The 17195-nt window shown below is 43.7% G+C and overlaps 2 protein-coding genes across 3 annotated transcripts; one reads left to right on the top strand and one right to left on the bottom strand.

Moving 5' to 3' along the window:
• Window positions 1-1279: 1279 nt before the first annotated feature.
• Window positions 1280-8824, top strand: LOC147316209 (uncharacterized). The gene is made up of 3 exons (XM_086260189.1): window positions 1280-1315; window positions 6718-7334; window positions 7413-8824. Exons 1-3 carry the CDS (start codon window positions 1280-1282, stop codon window positions 7504-7506), a joined length of 747 nt encoding a protein of 248 aa, XP_086116315.1. The 3' UTR covers window positions 7507-8824.
• A 5013-nt stretch (window positions 8825-13837) lies between these two features.
• On the bottom strand, window positions 13838-17098 carry LOC147316208 (uncharacterized). 2 transcript variants are annotated; one of them, XM_086259528.1, is made up of 3 exons: window positions 16882-17098; window positions 15421-15784; window positions 13838-15337 (listed from the first exon to the last, which is right to left on the bottom strand). In XM_086259528.1, exons 2-3 carry the CDS (start codon window positions 15768-15770, stop codon window positions 15085-15087), a joined length of 603 nt encoding a protein of 200 aa, XP_086115654.1. In that variant the 5' UTR covers window positions 15771-15784; window positions 16882-17098; the 3' UTR covers window positions 13838-15084. The 2 variants fall into 2 exon arrangements, with proteins under 2 accessions (XP_086115654.1, XP_086115655.1); XM_086259529.1 differs by lacking the exon at window positions 16882-17098 and adding an exon at window positions 16145-16865.
• Window positions 17099-17195: the final 97 nt, after the last annotated feature.

Raw genomic sequence — 17195 nt, 5'->3', positions numbered from 1 at the left:
AACCTGTTGCAGTGCAATGTTCTGTTACTGAATACCTTGAGTCTTGGTATTCTTGCAAATGTTTACTTGCCATCAATATATTGCTGATGACCAAGTCCCCCTTGGGGCAATACAGGGTTCGCTATGTTGCCTTGAGGGGCACAGGGCAAGCCAGTGCATGCTGTCACAGTGCAGTGCTTGTGCCCCCAAGGCAGGACAGTCCACTCTGTCACAGTGCAATGCTCAGGAACGTTTTGAGCAAAAGGGAAAGAGCCTAGGGTGTTTACCTGACCTCTGAACACCCCATGTCCCATTTATATCCAGTGGAAGTCGAATGTACCACAGGTAGTCCCCCTTTTTCAGAAGGGGACTGTTATGATCCAATGTTGTCAGCGTTTGTTTTATGTGTGACTCCTCCCACCAGAGGATGGCTGTGGGGTTTTCCCCTTTTCTTTCTTAGGAGGTGGACACCTGGGCGTGCCTGCTGAGTAGTTAGGTAGAGTCTCTGCCTATCCTCGGATTGGATAATTGGTTGATCACCTCCAGTATTTAACCACCAGATGACAGCCACCTGGCCCCCTCTCTCCTAACCTCCACCATCCAACAAAGAACCTGTGTTTTTGATTCGTTGCTGTGTAGAGTGTCTTTGCCAATTGATTTGCAAGTATCACCTCATGTGTGTGTGTCTGGTGTTAGTACCATAATCTTGTAAATAGCTGTAAATAGATTTGTAAAGTAGCACTTGTGTATTTTGTTCACCTTGTATATATTGTTCACTCCAGCTGCCTAGTAGGCGTGAGAAGCCATTTTTGTTGATTAAGTTTTCTCCTGTTTTTCGTTTAGAAAGTTAGGTAAGTGAATTGTCTTTTGGTTGGTTTTACCCATTAGGGAGTTTTGTTTGTTATTTTTGGCACTGCTCACTGCTGAAGCAAATAAATGGCTACTTAGCACAAAGATACTACTGTTTGTGTTCTTTCTTGGGTGAGTGGGGCCAATTTCTTGTTGCGTTCAATACACACCTAGACTAAGAACGTAACAGGACAAACGAACATATTTTTAAATATAGGGATTATTTCTAATCATATCATCATATTTGACAGATAATGTGATATGCTTCAGGTCATGAGCCGACCGTTTCTTTCTTCTCCCTGGGTCCTGTCGTCTATGTGGATCTTACTTTGACACTTACCACCTGCCTAAGCATTGTTACAGACTGTGTACACCCTTTCATTGAAACAATGTACTTCCTGATAGCGGGGGCCTCTTTCAGCAGGATAACGTGCCCTGCCACAAAGCGAAAATGGTTCAGGAATGGTTTGAGGAGCACAACAAAAAAGTTTGAGGTGTCGACTTGGCCTCCAAAATTCCCCAGATCTCAATCCAATCGAGCATCACCAACACAATATTAGGCAGCTTGTCATAATGTTGTGCCTGATTCGTGTATATATGCATAAATATGACAAAATGATCAATGCTTTAAATTTTACGCTTTGTCCTTATAGCACACAAAGGCTTCTCACTTCATTCCTTTTTCATTTTTGTGATGTGTGAAAATCATCAATTATGAAGCCCTAAGTAAACTTGCTATTAACTAATCAATGCAACTTGTCGTTTCGGTAATTGTGTTCTGCTCATCAGCTGCCTACTTATTACTGTGTGAAAGAAGCCATTAGTTGAACACTATTGTGTTTCACAGGGCAATTCAAAAACATTCAATAACCATCACAAAAGGTTCACTTTGTAGGTTAGACAGGCTGAATTAAACGTGATTGGTTTCAGAATGTCTCTGAAATAGGGGAATCTGATTACTTTTCAGAAGCAAAAGAAATTCCAGTGTTGTTTGAAGCGAGGCAGCAACAGAGTTATCGCTTGAGTTGGTCTGAAGCCAATAAATAGACATTTTCATAATGAACTGAAATAAATCCTGCAAACCTCTTCAGGGCTAAAGGAGCGAGAGGTGAGAGAAGATGATAGCCACTTATGGTGAAAATCTACCAACACTGAAAGCACTGTGCGATGTGAAAGCACATCGCACAGTGCTTTCACCCCCACCCCCACCTCTTTAGTCCTCATCTCACACTGTACATCCTCCTGCTAATGCCCTGATATCTGAGTAGCTGCTCTTCACTGAGAGGTGCAGAATGATAGAGTAATTTTCATAATTAATGCAAGAACCCATTAGAGCCATCTTAAACCTATCATAACACATCATGACAGGTCAGAGATCTGATGCATTAAACCAGGTGCATGGAAGGTGAGGCGGGTTGAACTGGGTCACTACTCCCCGGATTTTCAGCTGATTTTTAACAAACTCCCGCAGCTCTGAATCCTGATAAATAATAACAACAACTGACAGCAGACTGTCAGCCCTTGTCTGTCAGTCATTTATTATACTGACCACTTTTTTCCCCCCCTCATAACACATCAGAGCGCTCACAAGCAATTATATCTTCAATTTAATATGCGACATTTTGCCAACCTAGGCCCTTTACTGTTGTTTTAAAGCCATTTCTTGCACCAACTTGTCTCCACTTGTCTTCCACACTGCACCTCAAATAAGTTCTCCCTCTGAAAGTGACAATGCCTGCGGGGAGCTGTGTTCAGACATATTTGCGTTAGTAGTGTTTGAATTAGCCCCTTTGAAGAGACTAATCTGAATGCAAAGTGATGGGGAGGGAGACGTCTATAAAGGTGCAGGGTTTTATCTGCCACGCACGTTCTTTGTGTCCTCTCATCGGATCAAGGAGGTTTAGAGGGCTTCAGGGGTCTTTTTCCATTAAGGATATCATTCGTTTAGCCCTCTGTCGCGTCCTCCCTGGGAGCTACAGACTAACTTCAAAGGTGTTGGTGGAAACCCTTTAAAATGCTCCTTTTCTTCGGCCTCCATCCTCTGGAGTGCTTTATTAGCATGTCATGCAGAATGCACACAGAATACTTTTTCTCTTCTTCTAATTTGGGAAATTAGTGTAAAGTTTGCATGTAATAACCAGATCATCCTTTATAATGTAGCTACCTACATGTGAGGAATTTAGTTGTGGGGATACAACATGACTGAAAGTCTATAGGACACTAGTTTAGTGGGTTAGCATGTCCATGTGCTAAATTAGGGCAAAAAACATATTTTCAAATATTTAGTCACCATACAAGTTCGGGCACTGAAGAAAAACATGAAACAAAATGTAATATTAAGAATAAAAAAATCAAGTTTTCTACATTGTTACCTGTATTTATCTACTTTTGAATTGAATTCTTTAACCTATTTTGATATTTGAAGGAAGTACAAATATTCTTAATGTTATTCTTAAGCCGGAAATTTGATGATCATCAAATTTACCCAAATTACCGCAGAGACAGGCACCAGCTGACTGTTGAAGGATGATGGTGAAATTTCAAAACTGGTAGTAAAACAGCACAAGAGTGGTCATGTATGGTGAGCAAAAGGAGCAGAGGCCAGAGAGTGCCATGACATAGGCAAGTTCTGTAATAGTAGTACATGGTTCCTCCTACAAATCAATAGGTTTTATAAGTGGACTTTGCATGGGTGGGTGGGTTTTCTCCAGGTACTCCTGGTTTCCTCCCATATTCTGAAGACGTGCATGTTAGTTTACCTGGTGATTCTAAATGAGCCAATATTGTAGATAATAGAGGGGGAATGGTGTGCAATGAAATTAAACTAAAGAAGTGTTATTTAAGTGTATCTGCATTTGCAATGTAACAAAATAATCTAAAATTAAACAAATTAGAATTCATTCATTGTGAGCTAACCGAGACTCAAACAACAATCAAAAGATGGGCCAGGGAGTCATAAATGCACCTGAGCTGCCATTTCAGTCAGTGTGGGGAAACACATGCTAGTCGCACACAAGCAAGGTTTCTGCCACTGCTTTGAACACACACTAAACAATAAGTATTTTTTTATGTTCCGTGTTTTAAGTATTAATTGACTCTCTGGAGTCAAACACACACCGACTCAAACTAATCACATGACAAATTTAAGGCAGCGAGCAGCAAACAAAACCTTGTTTAGTACCGGTTTTGAATCCTAACAGTGGAGTTGAGTGGATTTTATTGACAGGTTGATGCATGTGTCCTACACCACAAAAAAAGATTTGAAGCCACCAAAATAATCACGGTTATTTAGTGATTGATATGATGTATTTTATAATAAGATAAGATAAGCTTTATTAGTCCCAGAGATGGGAAATTTACAAAGCAAAGTAGACAGGATATATTTTATATCATCGCAATAGATATTTCAAATTCAGGTATCTGTTTCACTTTGACACTATAGATGTGTTTCTCTAAAATAAGTGTTGTAAAACATAAAAAAAAACATTCTCCCTGTTCTCTGAAGCATTAATTAAGTATTAACCACCAATTTATTAATGCCAAATAGGCTAGTTAGACAGTTTAAATATGGCTGTAGTTCAGAATTTGGTATAGACATATCTTGAGGGAATTCTAGGCCCTGCTCAATTTTGATCTGGAGCACACTGTAAGGGCATGAAACAGGAACATAGTCTAAGGGTTAAAGCAAAGTAAGTGCATTTTTCCATTAACCGAATGTATTTATTCCATCTCAGGAGATTTCCTTGAGCCAGCATTTATTTATTTACTCAGTATTAATATAACTGCAATCTGTAAAGAGAAAGAGATCCAAAATATTTGGAATTTTACTTTTGAAAAACCACCACATTGTTACTGAGCTTTAATGAAGTGAGTCTCTTGAATAAATGCATAATGAAAACACCTGTGTGCTTCCTTTAATCTGCAGCTGTGCATTAATATTGTAGCACCCTAAGAGCGCTTGTCGGGGTAGATCATTTGTTTGTAGTAGCAAAGCTTGTTAACATTAGTTAAAATGCGATGCATGATCTTTAGATGAGGAAAGCTGTGACACCATGAGTGCAGTGGATTACTTGGTTGATGACAATCCCTTGTCAGTACAGATAACCCATGCCACAGGTTATTTGTGGTCAAAATGATTCTTTAGTCTTAGTTTTTCCCCCAAAAAAATTGTATTACTGGAAGCTACAGCTAAAAGTAGTGGAATTGCATTTTACTTTCATAACTAGACGCCAATTAAAGGATCCAGATGTTGAAATGTAAAAAGTAGCTTAATCGAGCATGACTGAAGCAGACTAAATGGAGGCTGATCTTGTTATTTTCTTTTAACACCAGCAGAAGGGTTACAGAGTTTTCTCTAAAAACTATAGCTGCAACACAGCAGAAATTGACCATAATAAATCCACTGAACCATCAATTCCTGACATCAAAGCCTTATGTTTTCAGGGATTTCCTGTTTGCAAAAATGTTCTGCATCCTTGTCTTAGTGTAATGTGCATGATGGTTCTATGTTTAGTTTCGGCTACACAGAAATATCCACTGTATTGGTTCCATGTACTGCCTGCTGGTGTGCTGGCTGGGAATGGAAATGGAGAACAGGGATCAATAAAAGCTGAAATTCTCACAGGAACTGCTCTTTTTGTACTTTATTCTTTTCCAATAAAAATATACTGAGGGAAAAAGAAGCAATGAAATCGAGCCATGCCACTAAATCAGTTTTGTCAGCCTGTGAAGCACTTTTTATTTCAGCTATTCAGCACCACTTCCCCCTTTAAACTCATATTATCACACACAATGAAGCACTGCAGAGGTGTTTTAGTATTCCTCTTTGTTGTTGAATTTGTGTCTTTCTGGGTTTTTTTTTTTTTATTTGTGTCATGAATCGCTGTGTGGCAGGCAAGCAGGAGTGGTGGACCCAAAATGCAGAACTCAGACACGGAAGTGAAACTTAAGGTGCAGCTTTATTGCTGGGAAAAACCTCGTACAAACTCACCAAAAGAAAACCAAAAGTCAGAACAGAGGAACCAAGGACTGAAACACAGGAAAGAAACACTAAACTGGAGCAGGAGACCAAACACTAGGAACATAGAAGCAGAACACACAGCTAGTTGAGGGTACGACGCGACACCGAGTAGGGGAAGACACAGACACTAAATACAAGAGGTGAACGGAGCAAAGAGGAAACAGCTGGGAGACACGGCTGACGTTGATTACACTGACGAGACAGGGAGAGCACAAAGCTGAAGGCACTGACAAAGGACACAGACCTACAAAATAAGACAGGAAGCACACGCCAGACAGAGACAGACTCGTAAACAGGCATAATGACGTCATGGACAAACAGAGGGACATACGGGCAGAGAAGACCAAGCACAGGCAACCTAAACCAAACATAATCATCGTCATCAACATCATCATCAGATAACTAAAGAATCAGAATATAATTGTAATCAAAACAGTATCACCAGAGAATAACCAATCCATAATGCAAAAATAAACCAAAACATAAGAAACTCAAAAATGCTGGGTCGACCCGACCCAGGACCGTGACAGTACCCCCCCCTCAAGGGCGGGCTCCAGACCGCCCAACAGAAGCACAAAAAACAGCCAAAAACAGAAAACAACCCAACCAGGGTGGGCGGCGGGGGACCAGGAAGGAGGGACAGAGCCCAGAAAGACCCAGAAGGTCAAGTTCAGGGGGCCGACCCGGAGGCCGACAGCGCAGGAGGCCAAAACAGTTCAGTTCCGGGGGCCGACCGTGTGGACGGCAACTGCGACGACAGGCAAACAGTTCCGGGGGCCGGCCACGCGGAAGGCAGTGGCGGCGTTCAGGAGGGTGTTCAGGAGGGCGTCCACGGTGGCGGAGATGCCCAACAAGCGGCCTGGCTGAAGACACGGAGGCCGGACCAGGCAAGGCTGAAGACACGGAGGCCGGACCAGGCGAGGCTGAAGACACGGAGGCCGGACCAGGCGAGGCTGAAGACACGGAGGCCGGACCAGGCGAGGATGAAGCAGTGGCTGGACCAGGTGAAGCGGATGAAGCAGTGGCTGGACCAGGTGAAGCGGATGAAGCAGTGGCTGGACCAGGTGAAGCGGATGAAGCCGAAGCATGCGCTGGACCAGGCGACGCTGAGGATGCTGAATCCGGACCAGGCGACGGCGCGGAGGATGCAGACGGAGGCGCTGCAGCAGGTGGCGGCATGGATGAAACTGCTGCTGCAAGCGTGGATGAGGCTGCTGGTGGAGCAGCTGGTGGCTGGACGGGCTCCTCGGGCCCCCCAGCAAAAACAGTCTCAGAACCAGTGGGCACTGGAGCCCCTGGCACACACAGAACAGAACCAGCAGGTGCGGGGACCTCTGGCAGGAACGCAACAGAACCAGCAGGCGCGGGGACCTCTGGCAGGAACGCAACAGAACCAGCAGGCGCGGGGACCTCTGGCAGGCACAGATCGGAACCAGCAGGCGCGGGGACCTCTGGCAGGCACAGATTGGAACCAGCAGGCACACGGGCCCCTGGCAGGGACAGGACAGAACCAGAAGGCACACGGGCCCCTGGCAGGCACAGATCGGAACCAGAAGGCACACAGGCCTCTGGCAAACACATGGCAGACTGCAGCTGCACAGAGCATTGAGTCTGCTCAGGCAGCAACGGCCGGGTGCGGTCCTCAGCTGGCTTCTTAACCGCCAGGGGTCCAGAGTCTGCTGGGGGCTGAAACCCAGCCTCTGGGGAGGCCCTGGAGTGAATCTCAGTCTCAGAACTGGCCAGCTTTTGAGGACTGATAACAATATTGTTTGGTTTGTCTCTCTGATTAGGATTCAAGGTTGTGGAACAGTTCTGTAAGGGTTGGATAGACATAGCTTGCTGTACCGGAGGTGTAGGTGAAGATGATGGCTGTATAGGTGGCTGAGCTGAGGGCAACTGAAGAAAAGGTCGGGAAAATGATGGTTGTGAAGTTGGAAACCGAGCTGACGATAAGGCTGATGATTCCTCTACCAACTGAGCTATTGACTGGGCTAAGGATTGAAATAAGGTTTGTAGTAAGTCAGGCTGTGGATGTGACTGTGCTATGGGAAGCGAGGCTGAATGTGGTGGAGGTGGCGACTGAGCTTCGGGCCGGGCGGCTAACAGAGCTTCGGGCCGGGCGGCTAACTGAGCTTCGGGCCGGGCGGCTAACTGAGCTTCGGGCCGGGCGGCTAACTGAGCTGACATAGCCCCAGAATAAACAGTTCCAGATGAAACAGTCTTAACTCCTGGGTCCGAAGGAGCATCAGAAGCACAGTCTTTTGAACCAAAGTGGAAACGATCGCTCTCAAAATGAATACTGTCATTTTCTGGAACAGGAGGAACAGAAGATCTAGAGTTCATGAAGCTGACGTTAGCGGCCTTGGGGGAAACGGTACGTTTATCCCTCGACACAGAAGGCGAATGTAGGGGGACTTTGTCACTCACCCTAGGCGGTTGGTCGAGAAGAGTCCCAGGCTCCTGCCGGAGCCGTGAGTGCTGGCGGCACGTTCGCCGCTTCCAAGTAGAAGAGGAAGCAGCACTGGCAGAATGTGACAAGGAATGACTCGGCTGTGGCTGCTCCTGCTGTGAAGTGGAAACGCTGGGTGAGTCGGGTGGCACTATAATGATCCCTAACATCTTGTAGAAAGCTTGAGCTGGTGTAAGCTGGTTGCTCGCGGTCTCATAGTAATCCTCCCGGGACCGGCGGGAGCGTTTTCTGTGAGACCGGGGCATCCGGGGGGAAGAAGCAGGTGAGTGGACCGAAGGGTAAGCAGCTAGTGAGGAACGGCAGCACGGAGGCCCTCCAAGCGCTAGCCGGGTCCCGTCAAAGGCTGAGCTGCGCTTCCTCAGTGAGTCTGCTGGATCCATACTGGTCGCGTCGTTCTGTCATGAATCGCTGTGTGGCAGGCAAGCAGGAGTGGTGGACCCAAAATGCAGAACTCAGACACGGAAGTGAAACTTAAGGCGCAGCTTTATTGCTGGGAAAAACCTCGTACAAACTCACCAAAAGAAAACCAAAAGTCAGAACAGAGGAACCAAGGACTGAAACACAGGAAAGAAACACTAAACTGGAGCAGGAGACCAAACACTAGGAACATAGAAGCAGAACACACAGCTAGTTGAGGGTACGACGCGACACCGAGTAGGGGAAGACACAGACACTAAATACAAGAGGTGAACGGAGCAAAGAGGAAACAGCTGGGAGACACGGCTGACGTTGATTACACTGACGAGACAGGGAGAGCACAAAGCTGAAGGCACTGACAAAGGACACAGACCTACAAAATAAGACAGGAAGCACACGCCAGACAGAGACAGACTCGTAAACAGGCATAATGACGTCATGGACAAACAGAGGGACATACGGGCAGAGAAGACCAAGCACAGGCAACCTAAACCAAACATAATCATCATCGTCATCAACATCATCATCAGATAACTAAAGAATCAGAATATAATTGTAATCAAAACAGTATCACCAGAGAATAACCAATCCATAATGCAAAAATAAACCAAAACATAAGAAACTCAAAATGCTGGGTCGACCCGACCCAGGACCGTGACAATTTGTTTGTTTGTTTCTTTGGCTTGGTCTGTGAGGACACGGCCACATATGTGTGTTTACGTCTGTGCATTTAATGCTAGATAGTATCTCCGTCCCTGAGGTTGTGTTGAGCTGTGACAGACTCTGTGAAATTTGAAAAAAGGTCACTGAACAAACTGCTGTCCTGCCCTATGCTGTGTTCTGTCACATGTGTAACACATATCACCCAGCTTGAGGAAGACCAAACTCTCTTCAGGGCCTTAGATGCATAATTTTAAGTTTGAGCACCCATGCATGTCGGTGCACGTGTGAGAGCAAAAGCACAGGGTTTCCATACGTGATACGTGAGTAAGTCTGAGTTACAGAAGAAAGCAGTAAGCAAAGTTGCTGTGTATATAGTGTGTCACTGGCTCAGAGGTCTCTTTTAAACTCAATTATTCCGATGTGCCTTCCCTCTTAGTTCCAACTCAGTGATACATGCTAATATAAAATTAGTCCCACTTTAATCGTCTGATCTTTATTTGCACATGCTGTTATTACAAATCACAATAAGCCAGATCTCCTGCAACCAGATCTCCGAATAAATTAAGGTTGCGTGATTGTCAAGTCGCGGGGACGTGAGAGTTTTCTCCTGTGTTCTCTCACACAGGTTGTACTGAATCCACTGGCAATGTTTGCATGCACATAGAGTATTAACTATTTAACATTTAATGGTTTTAATTACCACTAAAACACCAAGTGATGAAGTTTGCATTTAACTAAAATCACGCTGCACTGCTATTTGTGTTGTGACCAGCTCTTGGAACTACAAAGGCAAATTTCCTGCAAGCCTCCTGAACTAAAAGTGGTACGGCTCAGGCACTAAGTGATTTAAAGTGTATTCTGCCATTTTCTAGCTCGAGTAGCACCATCCCAGCCGTAAATCATATACTCTGCTTATATGAAGACTCCTCTGTGCTGCCATTATCTGCACCATTATTATCCTCTTAGAATTTTTCCAAGTTCTGTCATTTCAGTCACTTATGTGAGGTGCTCGGTCTCTTACGTAAGCTTAAAATTTCATTTTTAGATGCAGAGATTGCAAATACAGCAGGCCCCACTAGCAAGATACACAAACGGGATAGGTTTTACAGGTATGTAATGCATTTTTCTCACTCATTCTATCTCACCGTCGCACTGGATGTCACACTAAATCTCCAACCAACAATGACACACTTAGGCAGACGTGTTTACACAGCACCAAAATCCTGGGAAAACAGTGAGTGAGAAAAACTTTTAAAATGGGAGATACATGAGAAATATTGTTTTCATTTCATACACTACTGAACCAATATAGAGAATACCTCATTAAAATTTCATTGAATCACTTATTTGCTTCCTGATAATGCTTGTTTGCATATTAATTCGAACCTAAAACAGACAACTATAACAGAAACTCTTCCAGATTTGTGCTTTTGGAGATATATAAACAAGCTGTACTATAAACAAAATAATATTATTGCGTGTAATGAGGGTTCAGAAGAAGGACAGAGAACAAAGGAGCAGCACAGTCACCTGATATGTGACCTTAGCTACTCAGGTATGAGGATGCTTTGAAAATCTATTCTATGCCCTGCTGCTCTGAACTGTTCAGGCTGCCAGTATGGGCAATGCAACATTATATGATGTGATGTGAAGTTGACTTTGCACGTTTCACCACAGTTGAGAACAGCCCTGCAGGCAGCAAAGCATGAAGACAGACCAAAAGGTCTCAGATGTGGAAAGCAGTTTGACCTTGAGCAAATGAAATGAAGGCATTGAGGCTGAAGTCCATTTTATATAAGTGACCAGAGAGGAAGGTTGAACTCTCAATTCACAACCAGCGCTTCGGCTCGAACATCGAGTTTTCTTTTCGTGGTTTCAGGAAAATGATCTGTCTTCCACTTCAATAAAGCAGCTTTCATTTCTAAAGGTTACAGAAAGGGTTTTTGTTACTCGAGTCCCTTTAAATTAAGCAAACTGAAAAGGTGCTAGCTGACACTTTTGTTGAATCATGTGTGATGTTTTGTGTTCAGCTCAAAGGGAGCAGGGAGACAGTGCCATGTCTGTGTTTAGAAACTGCAGAAGCCAACGAGAGCGTTTGGCGGTACAGTATCGAGCATAAGAGCAAAGGCGCACACTGACACAGAGGAAGGAATAACAATGAACGTCGTGCCGCAGTGTTGTGTGATTCTTCTGTGAACAAAGACGAAGTGCAGCACAGAGGTGTTGTGTGTGTGTGTGTGTGTGTGTGTGTGTGTGTGTGTGTGTGTGTGTGTGTGTGTGTGTGTGTGTGTGTGTGTGCGCGCGCGCATGCACACGCGTGTGTGTGTTAGGGATTATTATCAGAGCACAAGGAGCATGTACTGTATATATCATTTCATTAATTACTGTTCCGTGCTCTAATTATAATGCAGCAGGGACACATTCAACTCTCAGATCTATGCCTTTGCTAAACCTCCATACCATTTCCATTGTCAATCACACACACATGTAGACACACAAAAATAGAGAGAAAAAAAGCTTGTTTTCCTCCTTTTGAAAATCAGACCTGCTCCCCGCGCTCTCCATGCAGCTGTCACTCTTCTCTTTCTTCATCTGTCGTCAGCTTTGAGTTGATTCTTCTTCACTAAAATGTCTGGAAAGCAATGCAGAAAAACGGGCAACAGATTTGAAATCTGGGTTTCTCCTGGAGAAGCATCAGAAAGGTGTTTAGGGGATATAGAAGACAGGTTGCAGGTAAATCCGCCTCATGATCATCACAAAACAGGATTGCATCGAGATGCAATATCAGTGATGGAAGTCCAGCTTTAAAGGGGAAACTCTCAAGTGTGCACACAGTTATGCGCAATTTGTAACTGAAATGGAGCAACAGAGAGTTCTCATAAATACCGAGAAGGATCAGAGTGCACATAAAAATGTTTGTGGACTGAACAGCTTTTGGGTGGACTGCTAAATATGAGAATACCTGACTGTACAAACATTGGAGATAAGTCAGCTGAATGCATAATATAAACCTCAACACGTTGTGTACGGTTTTGGAATGAGGGCCAAAAATACATGCCATTTGCAAATGCCCTGAAACATTGCACAGAAAAGCCTTTTCTCTGTTATTTTTCATTTAGGGAGCTTAAAGATGTTTCATTTATATGCACATAACTTAGAAAACCGCTCGTTGTGCATGTTGCCTAAAAGGAAACAATACCACAAAGGAATCTGACTTTGCCACCACATTGCTATTGTGTACAGAATTGCAATAACTAGCACAGAAATAGAGATGTCAGCATGATTAATTGTGTTCTGCAACTCTTTTAAAATTTAACCTAGATTTAGATCCTAAATATACCAAATTCAAACATCTCGATGCACAATTTAATTCATTTCTCTAAGCAGTGAAGTGATTTCTGGGGTTCTGATCCATTATTTTTTACGCTGCTACTTCTTTAGCATCAAAGACTGGATCCTGGTGCACATATTAAAAATGGTTGCAATTCTAGTTTTCACTAGACCCTATTTAGCCAACCCGCCATACCTAAGACCGGTTTTGATATTTAATTCAGTCTCAGGGTTTCCACTGTGTTCAAATGCCACGCTAGGGCTCTGCTTTTAATCATACCTAAGTAAGAATACAGAAGTGCTCATTCTGCAGAGAAATTATAGATGTGACCATAAACACTAAATCTAACGGCAGCTGTATGCTGGATCATCATTCCACCTTCCCTATACAGTCATAAGATTTAGGTACTAAATGAAAAGCTAAGAAAACTTGTATGGGCACTAAAATTTTCCGTGCAATAAGCTCATTTTAGTACAACAAGGTGAGAAGTTCACCGAAGAGAGGATTAACTCTGAGCCAGACTCCTGCTTTCTCTGTACTGAGGAGTCAGCTGAGGTTTCAGCTCCTATGAAGCAGCCCCATGGATGCCTCAGTTTTGCCTCAGTAGGAGTTAGGGGGGAAATGGAGGCGAAGAGGACATCTGGTGGATACAGAGTAAATGTGATCCTTCACACAATCTGGAAGATAAAGTCCTTCCTGTACTACTCTGTGGTATCTGTGTGAGCACAAAGACACTGGGTGGTGGGATGGATTAAAAAAACAAAGTCTCATGGGCACATGTCAATTTTTCTTTCTTCTTTTAAATTGTTGAGAAAATGAATGACGTAGATTTTTTTAAATAAACTGAAGCATAGACAGACGTACACACCAGGACTGCTACCCTAACACTTGGATACTCCTTATTAAAGACTGGAGAAGCAGGATTGTCTGTTTGTCTAATAAAATTAGTCTGACCTTTAAGTTCATGAAAATTTTAATATGCAGTGAAAGTATGAGCGACATAACCATGCTCAATACAGCGCTTTAACTACAAAGTAAACCCTTTGGCGCCATCTAGTGACTGAAGGTCGTGAACGCTGCTTTCACAAATACACAAATACACCAGAGAGAAAATACAAAGACTTTATTACTAAAAATCAAAAATGACAATTTCAGTTTCCAGCCATCTGACGAGGTTTTATATTCATCGGCACAGTGGGATTTCACACTGTGAGCTTAAACACTGCTTTTTCAAGTTTGCCTTTCCCTGCGCAGCGAGCATTGCACTCAAAATGTATTATGTTTGACTACCTGACACTTTAAACAAATGAAGCTTTGGTGAAAATTCTATTCAATACACTGGGCATCCCTCCTCTTTATTCTATTATTTATGCTTTGATCTGCTTAACCACTCCCTCCAGAATGTGCCTCTTGATTTGTTTCTGGTGGCGCTATATGTGAGCTAATCAGTCTGCGTGGCTACTTTTTAATGTATATGCTTCATTCACTCTTTTAAGCCTTTGATTATCCAGCCTGCATCTCTAAATCTCTTTTATTCCACCATCTAGACACTCAAGCATCCTTCCTCTTTCTATTTACCTAATTTCTGTGTTGTCAGACTTAATAAACATCTTATGCATTCTGTACTTATCTCTGCTTATTGAAGCACAAACCAAGGACAAGATAAACTGGTGGAGCAGTTCAGTCAATGTAACATTTGACTCATTCACTCTGTACAATGACGTGAGTCCAGTGTTATTCCTACTTTTCATAATATTTATAATGTAGTGTAACGTACCACACTCGTGACTCCGGAACATGGGGGGTAAAATGCACCTGATCTTGGTTGTGTGACATTTTCCTTTTTCAGCATTGGTTAGTGTAAATACAAAATTTGAACATTAACATATTTTCAAGCTAAATTACAAACATATAAACACGTGTGCATACATAAAGTATATAATATAGAAATACATATAAGCCTTCTGTTGGTACCGAAAGTGTGACTTTGCAATATAGTTAAATCGTTTTATAACGGGTTGTCCGGATACTGATTTCTAAAGGGAAACCACTTAAACTTATATCAGCAATAACAAATTGTCAGTGTGCCTGGTTAGTGTGGCTGGTAGGATGCATTTAAGAAAACACAAGGCAGTTATGGAGAGCCATTCACTGTAAAAAAGGTGTGAGATACCTTCAACCACTCACAGGTTTGTGCTGAAATGTTCAAGTGGATGTGTGGTGTGCCACAGGGCAGATCCTGCCAATAAGACACTTTGGTATTATGAGAAACTTTTCCGTTATTAGTTCCACCTAAAACTGCCACTGCCTGTGTCTGTGTTATATTTCAACCCCGTTCCAGTTTTGACTGTGAAGTCAGTGGAGTATTCGGTGTAGGTATCTCTCTGGTTTGTTCTCCCCTCCTCTTCTCAGTACTGAATTGGATCTGACTGGTTTCTCGGGTGTCATTGCAGGGTCCTGGCTCTCATTTAGTACCACTGAGGACCCTACTCTTCCTGTTCCTACTGAGGTGTGTCTTCGGGGCTCTGGACTGCTCTGTGCTCCTGCCTCAGAATCACTCTCCTCGCTGGGATCTTTCCCCTGGCTGCTTGGTGAGCTCTCCCCAATCCTGAGAGACAAAAATTCCTTTCAGGTTCACGTAACTGAAAGGTTGAGTTTTTTGAATATGTGTTAGGTTAGCAGTGTTTCTACCTGAGGTGGCTGAAGGCTCGCAGCCAGTGTGTGCCCAACGCATCCCTTCCATTAGTCCTTAGCCCTTTGTGGTGGCTTCGGGCCCTCAGTCCTATTAAGGCCTTAGCAAGTTCAGCCTCATCTCCGTGGCCCCAAATTAACTGGGCCCTCTGCTCCGCATCCTGGTCCCCTGCTGCCCTGAAGAGCCTCTGGAGCTGCCACAGATTCACATTGCTGAAAATGTTCGCTGACCCAGCCTTTCTGCTCCTCCTCTCAGACAGACGCCACAATGTGGAACGGCCCGCCAACATGGAGGAAGAAGGTGAGGCGGGTCCACTATCCATCCAGAGAAACACAGGCAAAGGTGGCATACACGGGGTCTATGCTGTGGAGAAGGAACGGAGAGTTTCAGCTCTGACATGAAGGGTGCTTAGGTTCTTAAATTCAGATTTGATTTAAAACAACAACAACAACAACACAATGGTCATGCCATGTGGAAATCTACAGCTGTCAAAGCACCTGGCAGTCAGCTGTGAGTCTTGAAGTTTGATTCTATAATCCTTCTTTAGGAAGTGAGTGACAGGCTGCACGTCAAAGCCCATTAGACTGCAGATGGTAACCTTGTCTTGCTTTCACATACAGTGAGCTTCTGAGTGGGATACTACCAGATAGATAAGTCATCAAGGTCATGACTGATCATGGGTCAGAGCACTCACTTCAGTGACCTCAATAAAGGTGTACTTACCGCCTTCCTGCACAGCTTTCATCTGTAATCCATCTAATAGAATTACTTGTTTAATCCAGCCTGCATTTGTTCTGTTTAAGTCCAGCATTATTTATGTACATTAATGTCTCAGATGTATCAGCTCCTGGCCAGGAAGGAAATTCCCCACACTCTATGAACCAAGTTTCATTCTGCAAAGGTCCACGTCTGCTTTCCCTGTTACACATTAACTATTTTGTTCCACATGTTTCATAACCGTAGAAGCCTCGGACAGTTTCCTGTGCTCTGTGAGTGTGTGTCATCACAGCCAAACTATAAACAAGAATTCACATTGTAAGCTACTTTGCATGACATCCAAACACTGACGCTGCGGTGTGCGGCTTTAACGCAATGTCGCACATCTACAGAGCTGTTTAGCGTTCGCTTTAAAAGTAGGTTACACCAACCCAAACGTCACTGACTTCTCCTTTCATTCCCCTAGCTGCGTTTACTGTTTGCATAACAAACAGCTGCGGATCACTGGTGCAGACAACCTACCGGGTCGCTTTCAAAATGAACGCTTCTAGAAAAAGTTCAGTTGATCCTTGAAATAACCTTGTTTTAAAAATAAAATAAAATAAAATAAAATAAAGCAACATGCATGCAGAGAATAAAAAGTAATAGCCCTAATCCGCGCTGTGTTCGCTGCCCTGTGGGCAAAAGGCAGCAAACAAGAATCTCATGAGAGTCATGTGGACAATAAAAAAGCTTCTGCTTACCCGGAGATGACACCGAAATGTTCACTTTTCTTCTATCGCATCTCTCTCTTTCTCTGCTTTGTATTCATCGGTGTGCCTATTCCACTCAAAACTACTCCAGCCGCTGCAGGACCGGGTTTGCCCAGCCTCCGCGATCATTAAGTGTCCTCGGTCTGGCTGTCAATCACAAATAAGATCTGAAGTATATTCTACTCCAGCCTGTCTGGGCTTGGTCAACGTTTTCGCTCCACCAATACCCGCTTTAACTGGGTGGGACATGTCATTGGTCCCGCCTATTGGCCACGTAGGGCGTGCGCACTGAAATCCATTGACGT

The sequence above is a fragment of the Aulonocara sp. 'chitande type north' Nkhata Bay genome, linkage group LG13 (assembly GCF_057382095.1).
Source record: "Aulonocara sp. 'chitande type north' Nkhata Bay isolate Kocher_YH1m ecotype deep benthic linkage group LG13, A_spYH_male_GT1.1, whole genome shotgun sequence".
Lineage (NCBI taxonomy): Eukaryota > Metazoa > Chordata > Actinopteri > Cichliformes > Cichlidae > Aulonocara > Aulonocara sp. 'chitande type north' Nkhata Bay.
This window is presented reverse-complemented; position numbering and strand designations above follow the sequence as displayed.